The 13,313-nt window shown below is 38.9% G+C and overlaps 1 protein-coding gene across 2 annotated transcripts in view; it reads left to right on the top strand.

Moving 5' to 3' along the window:
• Window positions 1–8,473, top strand: part of EXD1 (exonuclease 3'-5' domain containing 1) — a gene marked incomplete at its 5' end in the record, with an annotated part of 28,212 nt that extends 19,739 nt beyond the window's left edge. For both annotated transcript variants that reach the window (XM_080807450.1, XM_080807449.1), the window contains 3 exons: window positions 3,205–3,348; window positions 4,018–4,209; window positions 6,737–8,473. In XM_080807450.1, the coding sequence (XP_080663576.1) occupies window positions 3,205–3,348; window positions 4,018–4,209; window positions 6,737–7,396 (996 nt within the window). In that variant the 3' untranslated portion in view covers window positions 7,397–8,473. The remainder of the gene's footprint in view (window positions 1–3,204; window positions 3,349–4,017; window positions 4,210–6,736) is intronic.
• Window positions 8,474–13,313: the final 4,840 nt, after the last annotated feature.

The following is a 13,313-nucleotide window of genomic DNA, read 5'->3' as shown; positions in this document are numbered from 1 at the left end:
TTTTGAGCAAAAATTCTGAAAAGCTTAACTTTGTTATTAAATATGGTTCAAATTTGCTCTTATATACCTTCCCATAATGAACTTTATGCCACTTCTCTTTTGACATGTTCCTTGGACCTTCTTTCAGGATCTTTCTCTATATAGAGATTATTTCTAGCTTACTCCAAAATGTCAGAGAATTGCTTATTGTTCCCGAGACCATTGGGCTTCTTGATTAGACCCCATATGAACACGTTAGCACCTTTCTGTATTTACTTTTCAGACTTCCATAGTACAAGAAGCAGGAATTGAGAATTTTTCCAGTTTTTTCCCTTTAACACAGTGTATTCGCTTCCTATTGCTGTTGTAACAAATCACCACAAATTTAGTAGCTTAAGACAACATAAGTTTACTCTCTTACAGTTCTGGAGGTCAGCACTCTGCAATCATTCTCCCTGCACTAACACGAAGGTATCAGCAGGGCTCCTTTCTTGTGGAGGCCCTCAGGGAAGTCTGTTTCTCTGCCTTTTCAGCTGTCACTGTATTCTTTGGCTTGTGGCTCCTGCCATCTTCAAAATGAGCCACTGCTTGTGTCACAAACTGGTAGTCACTTGGTGGGCTGGGCCAAGAAAGCACACATAAACCCAGTGACATTTGGCTCTGGCCAGCAACTAGAGGGAGATACATAGCTGTATAAGTATATAGAATTCTATTGTATTTTAGTTGAGTTTTGGCAAAACAGAAATGAGAAAAGCATTTTAAATTTATGCTGAGTGCTTACAAGCCTGTTGGTCTTTGCTCAGTGGCAGTGGAGTGGGGGTGGCAGGTTAAGAAGGAGCTGTTATTGATGGCTAAAGGAAGCAAGAATTTGGGAGAACTTCGAGCTTTGCATGGAAGTGAAGAAAGCTAGCACAAATGTTTTCTAGAGTACCGACTTTTTTACTGAAACTTTTTAATTGATCCCAGTAAGAGAGGATTGCCCACTGATTGCCCTGAAGCCTAAGTGTTGTGACAGCACATTTGTTTTTTAATAATACTATGATATTAGCATAGAGAAGTGTGAATAGATATGCAAGAAAGGAAGTAAGAGAAAAATTATATTCATATTTAGAGAATGACATAATTTTTTTTTTCTGGGAGAGAATCCCCTTTAAAAAACCTCTCTAAGTTTTATGGGGCGCCTGGATGGCTCAGTGTGTTAAAGCCTCTGCCTTCGGTTCAGTTCATGATCCCAGGGTCCTGGGATCGGGCCCCGCATCAGGCTCTCTGCTCAGTGGGGAGCCTGCTTCCTCCTCTCTCTCTCTGCCTGCCTCTCTGCCTACTTGTGATTTCTGTCTGTCAAATAAATAAATAAAATCTTTAAAAAATAAAAAATAAAAAACCTCTCTAAGTTTTAGAAAAGATATTCAGTTGATTCTGAATTGTTTGTTTTCAAATAAAGAATTTGTTCTTCTGTTTGTTAGAAAAAAAACAAAAATGCACCACTACAGTCTCTGCTTCCAATGCCCCATCACCTCCAGTGACTTGTAGCCAAATCTTCCTGTGCCTCCCTCTTGTTTAGGGACATTTAGGATCCACCCAGATAATTCAAGATAATCTTTCTATCTCAAGAGTCTTAATCACTCCTGCAAAGTCTGTTTGCCATATAAAATAACTTTGACAGGTTCCAGGGGTTAGGATGTGGATATCTCTGTGGACCACTATTTAGCCTACCACACAATTAAAAAAAATTTTTTTTAAATTTTTTTTTATTAACATATAATGTATTATTAGCTCCAGGGTACAGGTCTGTGAATTGCCAGGTTTACACACTTCACAGCACATACCTTCCCCAATGTCCATAACCCCACCACCCTCTCCCTACAACCCTCAGTTTGTTTTGTCAGATTAAGAGTCTCTTATGGTTTGTCTCCCTCCCGATCCCATCTTGTTTCATTTATTCTTTTCCTACACCCCAAACCCCCCACATTGCCTCTCAACTTCCTCATATCAGGGAGATCATATGATAATTGTCTTTCTCTGATTGATTTATTTCACTAAGCATAATACCCTCTAGTTCCATCCACGTTGTCACAAATGGCAAGATTTCATTTCTTTTGATGGCTGCATAGTATTCCATTGTATATATATATACCATATCTTCTTTATCCATTCATCTGTTGATGGACATCTAGGTTCTTTCCATAGTTTGGCTATTGTGGACATTGCTGCTATAAACATTTGGGTACACGTGCCCCTTCGGATCACTACATTTGTATCTTTAGGGTAAATACCCAGTAGTGCAATTGCTGGGTCGTAGGGTAGCTCTATTTTCAACTTTTTGAGGAACCTCCATGCTGTTTTCCAGAGTGGTTACACCAGCTTGCATTCCCACCAACAGTGTAGGAGGGTTCCCCTTTCTCCGCATCCTCACCAGCATGTCATTTCCTGACTTGTTAATTTTAGCCCTTCTGACTGGTGTGAGATGGTATCTCATTGTGGTTTTGATTTGTATTTCCCTGACGCCAAGTGATGTACCAAACAATTTTTAAAAGATTTATGTATTAGAGAGAGAGAGAGCGAGCACATATGCAAGCATTGGAGAGGGGCAGAGGGAGAAAGAGAAGCAGACTCCCCATAGAGCAGAGAGCTGTATGTGGGGCTGATCCCAGGATGTTGAGATCATGACCTGAGCTGAAGGCAGATGCTTAACCAACTGAGCCACCCGGGCGCACTGAGATCTTATTATTTTTGAGTCATCTCTTCACCCAACGTGGGGCTCAGATTCACAACCCTGAGATTAAGAGTTGCATGCTCTACCAACTCAGCCAGCCTGGTGCCTCTCCAATTCTTTTTTTTTTCCCTCCCAATTCTTAATTGTATTAGTTTTCCTTGCCAAAATTTTGCCAGAGTTGCTGATAAGTAATACAAACAATTCTCAAATTTATCTTACTTTCCCCATTGCCTAAAGGTACTAAGGAGTAATAGATAATCATAAGGCAGGCAAACAAAAGGAGTGGAAAAGGTGGATGAGGATACTTTAAAGTTGGGTGATCATTTTTTTTTCTTTCCTAATTTTTCAGAATTAGTTGACTGAACAATTTTTCTGATGGCATTTTCTGTCATGTGGGTCCTTAGGGAGATTGGTATTTAAAGACATTTTTCTAAATATATTTCTGCCATGAGATAGCTGTCTACGTAATCTACAGACAGGTTTTTGTTTTGTTTTGTATTTTTATGCCACAGGTAGCAGATGTCCTTCAATTTTCCATGGAAACAGGTGGCTTTCTTCCAAACTGCATCAGTTCTTTACAGGAGAGTTTAATCAGGCACCTTAAGGTAGCCCCTAAATATCTCTCCTTTCTGGAAGAAAGACAGAAATTGATTCAGGTGAGTATTGAAGCATGTCCCATATGACATTAATTTTTCCAAGGGTTTTGTGAGTGGGATCATCAGCATATTACATAGACAGTTGGCGGCAGCTGTGTAAGCACATGAGCATTGCCAAAATTTTAGCTGTTTCAAATGGGAATTTTGTGATTTCAAGTTGATAAAAGCCAGGATTCAGATTTGTTGGTTATCAGAAAGTACTCTGAAATAAATATACAGTCCTCCAGGGAAGGTTTTTGTTGGGAATGTTGTTTACGGTGTGATGGAACCAAAACCATCCCAATTATTTCTTTCAAAGTAGGATAAATTTTCCTTAGCTCCTACTAGCCTCACCTGCACACTTAGATCATGACCATATTGTTTGTAGTTTTGGTCCTATAATTAAGTCTACTCTCTTCAGTTTTGAATGAGAAGCTCTGATTGATTGATTGATGGATCGATCTTTCTCTTTCTCTACCACACTCCCTCCCTGTCACCCCATCTTTTCCCTCTACATAGACACACTTAAAATATACATACATAAGGGGGTGTGTTTGTCTGTATTTTCAGAAATACACTGTCATTGAAGAAAATAACGGTAATAGTGTTTTAAGTTAAGCGACCCTTAGATAAACAGTTATCTTTAAAGTTTTGCTTATTATTCAGAGAAAATTGTCTGGGTATCTCTAGGAAAATCCAGAAGTGTGGTTCACACGACCTCTTTCACCCTCCTTACTGAAAATTTTGGCCCTGGAAGCTACGTACCTACTACCCCTTCGTCTGGTACTCCTGGATGAGATGATGTCTGACCTAACCACCCTTGTGGATGGGTACCTGAACACTTACCGAGAAGGGTCTGCAGACCGCCTGGGAGGCACAGAGGTAGGTGTGGCAATCCGAGACTGTGTTTTTAGCACTTCCCTTCCTGCCCCATTGCTCATGGAGGGCACAATGATACCCCCTCTTCACAGTTTTGGGAAACCACAAGGCTGACTTGGTCATAAACATTTTTTTTTAAAGATTTATTTACTTATTTATTTGACAGAGATCACAAGTAGGCAGAGAGGCAGACAGAGAGAGAGGGGGAAGCAGTTTCCCTGCTGAGCAGAGATCCCGATACGGGGCTTGATCCCAGGACCCTGAGACCATGACCTGAGCTGAAGGCAGAGGCTTAACCCACTGAGCCACCCAGGCGCCCCCGTTATAAACCTTTGAAGGAGCTATAGCTTGGGCTTCGTTCATCTCCTTGAGTACATCTTCGCAGTATTAAGTTATACTCTGTCAAAAAATGGACAAATTTAAGATTTCATTACCAATTTGTAAGAAGCCAGCACAATGTAACAGAACTATAGACTTGGAGTTGGCAAACTATTGCCCTAAGGCCACATCTGGCCCACAGCCTGCTTTTGTGCCTCTTACAAGGTCAGAAAGAAGGCTTTAATGGTTTTAATGGTAGGCAACAGAGATAATTTGTGGCTAAAATAGTTACCATTTGGCCCCTTACATAAAAAGGTTGCCATCTGGGGGCACCTGGCTGACTCAGTCAGTGGAGCATGTGACTCTTGGTCTTAGGGTCATGAGTTTGAGCCCCGTGTTGGGTGTAGAGATTGCTTAAAGGTAAAGTCGTTTAAAAAAACAACAACAAAAAAAAGGGGGCGCCTGGGTGGCTCAGTGGATTAAAGCCTCTGCCTTTGGCTCGGGTCATGATCCCAGGGTCCTAGGATCGAGCCCCGCATTGGGCTCTCTGCTCAGTGGGGAGCCTGCTTCCATTCCTCTCTCTCTGCCTGCCTCTCTGCCTACCTGTGATCTCTGTCTGTCAAATAAATTAAAAAAACAAAACAAAACAAAACAAAAAGTTGCATCTGCTGCTATTGCTGCTATTAGCCATTCTTTCTTAGGAATACTGAAGCAAAATCCTAAATAAAAAAATAACATTTTTAATATGATCCCTGTTTTGATGTATTATACTTCTCTTTTAATGTGTTGCCGGTTTCTGCTTGCAAGCATCATACGGTGTTAGGAAATTCTCCATTTTCCTAGAACAAAGAAAGTCTTATGATTATCTCATATACGCTGAGAAGAATGTAACCTTTCTGTATTTTGCTCTCACTGTTTAGCAAAAAAAGAGCAACATAAAAATCCTTGTATACCCTGTTCAGTTGGAGAATTTAAATGTCTTTCATTTATCATTGTAAAACCAAGGGGTTTTATAACTTTTTGTAATTTGTTTTCATTTTTTAAGGCTGAAAAAAATGTGATAATATTCTGTATATATTACTGATTAAAGTTGGAATACAGGATAAAACATATCTTAAGCAAGAAGTCTACATAATGTTTGATTCAGAACACTGAAAGCATTCCCATTAGTATCATGAAAATACAGAAATTGGGGCACCTGGGTGGCTCAGTGGGTTAAAGCCTCTGCCTTCAGCTCAGGTCATGATTTCAGGGTCTTGGGATCGAGCCCCGCATCGGGCTCTCTGCTCTGGGGAGCCTACTTCCCCCTCTCTCTCTGCCTGCCTCTCTGCCTACTTGTGATCTCTGTCCGTCAAATAAATAAATAAAATTTTTAAAAAAATACAAAAATTGTGACTACCGCCACCACCTTAACATTTTTTTGAAGCTATTAGCCAATGAAAAAAAATTTTTTTTAAAGATTTTAATTATTTGTCAGAGGGAAGCAGGGCAATCTGCAAGCAGGGGAGAAGCAGGCTCCCTGCTGGGTGAGGAGTCTGATGCAGGACTCATCCCAGGACCCTGGGATCATGACCCGAGCTGAAGGCAGAGGCTTTAACCCACTGAGGCACCCAGGCACCCCTCTCTGACTAAATAAATAAATAAATAAAACCTTTAAAAAATTCTCTTAAAAAAAAATCAAGATGCAGAAGAATATATATAATACTATGATACCATTTGTGTAAAATGATTTTTAGGAAGAGTTATCAAAATAAAAGGTTGAGGGGAAGCTAAAATTGAAAAACGTGGTGCAATGAATAAATGAAAATGAAGTGAAAAAAATGAAAATGAATGCATTTAGTAACAGATATATATACACAAACATAATCACAGATGCATAGACTATATCTTTGGGAGGCTACGTGAGAAACTGCTTTCTAGAAGATGCACTTGCTAAGGGGACTGGGAACAGTTTGGGAAGGACACTTATTTTTCATCATTAATCTTTACACATGCACACACACATGCACAACACATACACACGAAATGGATTCAAAATATTTAACTTAATCAGAAATAGTACTACCATAGTTGAATACGCTAGAGGGAGCTGTAAGAACACATTTGAATTGATCCTCATTTGCCAAATACTGTTAAGTATAGCTGAAGTGATTTTAAGGACCATATTCAGTAGTTTAGTTAGAATGGACTTATTTTCCTGTTCTTTTCTTAGCCTACATGTATGGAGCTTCCAGAAGAACTGCTTCAACTCAAGGACTTCCAGAAGCAGCGCAGAGAGAGAGCTGCAAGAGAATATAGGGTGAATTCACAGGGACTCCTAATAAGGACAGGGCTATGTCCAAAGAAATCAGTGACAGAGACAGTGGGGAAAGAGGGGAAAGGGGAGGTTTCGTTGCTTTGTAAGAACTCTACGCCAGATGAATCTCCAGGTTTTACATCTCATCAAGATGGAAATTTGCTGAAAGAAAAATCTAAAAATAAACAAACTCTGACAGAAGCTCAACATCAACCTCCCATGAAGGAAGAAACCAGTGAGTATGGTGTCAACAAACTCATTTGCCCTGAGCCAGAGGGGCTAAAGGACCAGGGGAGAATAATTCAAAAAGAACATGGTAAGATACCCAAACAGGAATTTCAGACAAGTTTATCTTTGAAAGAAGAGATAGAACAGTTACTGATGCTGGAAAACAAGGAAGACCTAAAATGCACAAAACAAGATGTTTCAATGTCTCCTTCCCTTCCTCAGGAAACCAGAGTGTCTCCAAGTGACACCTTTCATCCTTTTAGAAAAGCTGTGCTTCCCACACTCCCTCCCTGTCCAGCCTTGGAGAAAACCGATTCTTGGATAAATCTCTCTCCAAATTTATCTTAGAGATGTACAGTTTATTCTTGAGACCATGAAGGTGGCTCATTTCCTGTGCCAGAAGGACTTTCCTCAGTGCTTAAGTTGGTCGTGTTGTAAATTTAGAATTGCCTCAGTCACAGAGGAAGTAAGACTTCAGCGAAAATTATATCCTCTTGCTTACTCCTGCATGCCCAGAATTTGGTTAGGAGGCAATGAATAAGTTAAATAATGGACGAAGTAAATGTTTTGATTATGTCACTGTGCAGAAATGTTCCCAGGGTTCCAGAGTGAATGATTTCTCATAATTTGAAGAGGGGAAAAATCTTAGGCTTAGTACCTGGAAGAATCTTTACTCTTAAACTTTTTTTTTTTTTTTTTTTTAATGCAAGCCCTATGCCCAAAGTGCGGCTTGAACTCACAATCCCATGTTTAAGAGTTGTATGCTCTACCAACTGAGCCAGCCAGACGCCCCTACTTTTAAACTTCTGTTGTATTTTTTGGTTTGAAGGGGGTTGGTAAAAGTTGTATCAATAAGTTTAAAAAAATTGGTACCTGATAACTTTACCAGTACATTTTTCTTTTTTAAAATACTAACTCTAACTTGTCAATTATACCTCAAAAAAGCTAAAAAAAAAATACTGACTTTAGTTTTGAATTTTTAATGTTTTTTCTGTCTTATATCATAGATAAACACAAATTAATGTTACTAAGGAATCAATATCCCAGTTTTAATTTCTTTTGATTCCTTTACTTTTAGAAAGTTTTGTCTATTTTCGTAACAAAGCAGGGACTTCTTCTGAGTACATCTTTTATGTAAACTTGAAGTTTGAGTCCCTCTATTTTCCTGGAGTTTGTATGCTTTTTGTTATTTTGTTTAAAAAAATTTTTAAAAAATTTTTTGTAGGCTCCACACCCAGTGTGGGGGTTGAACTTACAACCCTGAGGTTGAGTTGCCTTCTCTACTGACTGAGCCAGCCAGGTGCCCCAGTTTGGTATTCTTTCTTTGGGTGAAAGGAAGGTGGCTTGTACTGAAACATTTTTATATTGAGTACTTGCAAGTTGCTCACATTTTTTTGTGTACAATAACCAATAAACCTGTTGTGCCATTGGATTATCTCTTTTCTTCATTTGGTCACAGTAGGAATAAGATAGAATATGTCTGGGGATGCCTGGGTGGCTCAGTTGGTTAAGCAGCTGCCTTCGGCTCAGGTCGTGATCCCGGTGTTTCGGGATCGAGTCCCACATTGGGCTCCTTGCTCATCAGGGAGCCTGCTTCTGCCTCTGCCTCTGCCTGCCACTCTGTCTGCCTGTGTTCTCTCTCTCTCTCTCTCTGACAAATAAGTAAAAATAAATTAAAAAAATAAAAGAATATGTCTGGATTTCTAGGTCTGGAGTCCAGTATTAAAAAACCTGTTGACTCTCATACAGGACTAATTTATTACACTTATGGGAAACTTCGAGACAGCCTATAATGAGGAACATCCTTGTCTGCACTTGTCGATTCTGAGTGCCACCAGAAAAATAGTTGTGGCCTTCCAAACTCCAGAATGCAGATCTTGTCTAAACTAAAGATGAAGGCAGGTCCAAGAGCATCAGCTTGTCCCTGCAGTTCCAGTGTCTCACTTGTCCTTCGTTGAGAAGGTCACTTTGGGTCAAGGTGGTTTCTGGTTCGTCTTGGGTGAATACATCTTCAGGTTGAGCCCAGAATGTGGTTAATCCAGGTTTACTCTGGAAAGTGCATGAATTCTTGTAAAATTTCTAGAACGGATTTAACTTCCTATGGAACCATTAAATTGCCGCATACAACATATATACATAAAGGCTACAAAGAAAAACAAAACACTCTTCATATTCAAAAGAAGAAGTCTTGTTTCATTAGGTATGTTTGACTATATTTGAGAAGAACCGGGGTGCCTGGGTGGCTCAGTCAGTTAAGTAACTGACTCTTGATCTCAGCTCAGGTTGTGATCTCACAGTCATGAGTTCAAGCCCCACGTTGAGCTCCACACTGAGCATGGAGCCTACTTTAAAAAAAAAAAAAAGGCATTAAAATAAGAAATAAAAACCAATGGACTCTGTTAGACCATTGCTGTGTTGCTCAATTTGGTAGCCACTAGTTGTATGCATGGCTATTTAAATTTAAAATTATATTAATTAAATTTAGAAGCTCAGTTCCTCATTTGCACTTGCCATATTTCGAGTACTCAATAGTCCCGGAGACTATATTGTATTGAATGTCACAGGTGAAGAACATTTCCATTGTTTGAGAAGTTTTTCTGGACAGTGCTAGTTGAGAGGTACTTTGACTCCCAGAACTAAATGACCTTTTTGGGCTTCATCACAGTATTTTCTTGGTGAAACACTCATATACCTGGGACTGGACTGTTCTCCATATCCTCATTCTAGCCTGGAGTGCCAACCTAAACCCCATGTGGGCACCCAGCTCCTACCATGAAGTTCTGCTTGAGCTAGAGTAAAAAAATCCCTGCATTGTTAAGCCTTGTTGCTAGTCCTCTGTGCCATTACTCAGACTTCTTGTCTAAATTTTGCCCAGAATTTTGGGAAATCCTAGGTTCTTATCCCACTCCACCACTGAGTTCTTTACTTTGTATTTCTAGTTGAGAGTTAATAAACACTACTTGGTTTCCCAAACTCTTGGGGTCTTATTTTAGTCTACACTAATTTCATGCATCTCTTCTACTCAGGTCTGACTTCTGATATCACCTTTATGTACATGACCTACAATTAGAGCTTCTGACAAGCAATCTGGCCCTTTTACTTTGGGAATTAGGAAATGGAGTTAAATAACTTCCCTGGACAAAAATACAGAGAATAAAACCAGTGTTGTTTTTTGGTCCATTCAGTGTTATTTCAACTTTATGATGAAGAGTCACTGCAGCAGTTTTGCCTCCAATCTGGCTGTGGGCTTGGTAAACCCTAATAGGACACGATAGAATTTTAATGCCTTACAAACCTTTCATTCTTTTGACCCAAGGCAAGTCCCTGTAGCAAGCTGAGATGAGGCCTGGGGCAAAGTAGGGGGCCTCCAGGTGATTAGTGAGGTATACTTATCATAAATGCATTTATTATAGTAGTAACACAAATAAATACCTTATAGGAAATTTAGAGAATAAAGAGAAAAAAATAACTCTCATCCCACATATACAACCCTTCCCAGTATTTTGGCATTTTTCTTTCTCTCTCTCTCTCTTTTTTTTAAGATTTTATTTATTTATTTGACAGACAGAGATCACAGGTAGGCAGAGAGGCAGGCAGAGAGAGGAGGAAGCAGGCTCCCTGCTGAGCAGAGAGTCCAATGTGGGGCTCTATCCCAGGACCCTGGGATCATGACCTGAGTCAAAAGCAGAGGCTTTAACCCATTGAGCCGCCCAGGCGCCCCGGCATTTTTCTTTAAATCTTTCATTTTTTTCTCTCTCTTCCTCTCTTTCTGTCCCAATCTCTCTCCTCCCTCCCCCCCACAATTGAAACAGTCATATCCTAACATAAATACACTTACTTTGCTTTTTTATCATATATTTTTCCATTTCATTATCCTAACATTTTTAGTAGGTGTTTAATTTTAAAATTTATATACTATTAAATAGAATTTAGAAAATATAGGGAAATAAGAAAAAAATTTACTCTTATTTCTCTAACTCAACAGAAAAAGCAGGTAACGTTTTTATTAATTTCAGTGTTTATGCATAGGTTCCCTCCATATTGTTGTAATCATACATACATGAATATATTCTAACCTATGAATGTTCTTCCATGCTGTTACACAACCTTTTTAATGATTTTTAAAAAAGATTTTATTTATTTATTTGACAGAGATCACAAGCAGGCAGAGAGGCAAGTGGTGGGGGTGGGTGGTGGGGAGCAGGCTCCCTGCTGAGCAGAGAGCCTGATGCAGGGCTGAATCCCAGGACCCTGAGATCTTGACCTGAGGTGAAGGCAGAGGTTTAACCCACTAAGACACCCAGGTACCCCCTTTTAATGATTTTTAATGACTGTATAATTTTTTTTTCAAAAAAAGATTTATTCACTTTAGAGAGAGAGCATGAGTGGGGGGAGGGGCAGAAGGAGGGGCAGATCTCAATCCCTGAGATCACGACCTGAGCCAAAACAAGAGCTGGACATGTAATTGATTGAGCCACCCAGGCACCCCAATGACTCTGTAATATTTCTAAGAGAATGATGTATGGTTTATTTAATTATAGTGTGGTACATTCAACTTGTTTCCATTTCCTTATTTTATGCTTTTTCGAAGCTATCTCGAACTTCTTCCATTTTTTGAATCATTATGTTAGACTGAAATTACAGAAATAGAAACAGCAGGTCATATAGGTTTTCTTGTTTTTGCTATTACAAAAAATTTTTAAAGCTCTTGATAAGTTACTTTCCAAAAGTGTTAACCAATTATATTGCCACCTCCAATTTTTATAGCAATGATGTACCACTGAGAGCATTAGATTTTTTTCTTGTGAGCCTTGGCATTCTTTTAAACTTTCAAAAATTCTAACCTCTTCATTTATACATGGAAAGATTTTCTGTGATATTTTATAACTTACCTGCATTGGATATTATGAAAAGTAATGAGAACATAAACACTGGGGACATTTGAAACCCAATAAATGTCCCTGATTTCTAAGTAAGGACAATACTATAGGTAAAATATTTAAATCATAGGAACTCTAAAATGAAATGTAAGTCTATATATTCATGATAAAATGATAAAATGTATCTTTGAAACATTTGACAGATATCACAAGTAGGCAGAGAGGCAGGCAGACAGAGAGGGGGAAGAAGCCTCCCCGCCAAGCAGAGAGCCCGATGTGGGGTTCGATCTTAGGACACCAGGATCATGACCTGGGCCAAAGGTAGAGGCTTTAACCTACTGAGCCACCCAAAAGCCCCTAATAAGGTGCTTTTAAAAAACCAAAGGTCTTAAACAAAAAAAGGTCTAGGCAATGAAAGAATACAATAGACAAATTGGGCTTTGTGATAATTTTAAAAAATTATGCATCAAAAGACACTATTAAGAGAGTAAAAAGGCAACCCACAGAATGGGAGAATATATGTATAAATCATATATCTGATAAGGGATTCATATTCAGAATAGATAACTCCTTAAATTCAATAGCAAAAAAAAAAAACAACAACAAAAAAAACAAAAAACCTGATTCAAAAATGGGCAACAGGCTTGAATAGACACTTCTCCAAAGAAAATACGTAAGTGTCCATGAAATAAATGGACATTTATCCATTTATCTTCTCATAAATGTAAATCCATTTATCTTTTTCATAAATATAAAAGAAAATACACAAATGTCCATGAAATAAATGGACATTTATCCATTTATCTTTTCATAAATGAAAAGATCAATTTTGCTAATTATTGAGAAATGCAAATCAAAACTACAATGAGGTACCACCTCGTTCCCATTAGAATGGCTGCTTTCAAAAGGCAGAAAATAGGGGCACCTCCGTGACTCAGTTGGTAGACTATGCAACTGGATCTCAGGATTGTGAGTTGGAGTTTACTTTCATAAAAATCATAGTAAATAACAAAAATAGCAAGTATTGTTGAGGATGTACAGGAATTGGAGCCCTTGATCTCAGTTTAAGAGATGAGTTTAAACCCCATGTTGGGTGGAGAGATTATTTTAAAATGAATAAACTTAAAAAAAAAAAGCTAAAATTATCCAAAATGTCAGAGGAAACAGAATCGTCATGACACTAAAATAGACAATAATTTTTTTTAAAAGATTTTTTTTATTTATTTGACAGAGAGACAGATCACAAGTCGGCAGAGAGGCAGGCAGAGAGAGAGAGGGAAGCAGGCTCCCCGCCGAGCAGAGAGCCGGATGCGGGACTCGATTCCAGGACTCTGGGATCATGACCTGAGCCGAAGGCAGAGGCTTTAACCCACTGAGCCACCCAG

This window comes from Martes martes, assembly GCF_963455335.1.
Source record: "Martes martes genome assembly, chromosome: 7".
NCBI lineage: Eukaryota > Metazoa > Chordata > Mammalia > Carnivora > Mustelidae > Martes > Martes martes.
This window is presented reverse-complemented; position numbering and strand designations above follow the sequence as displayed.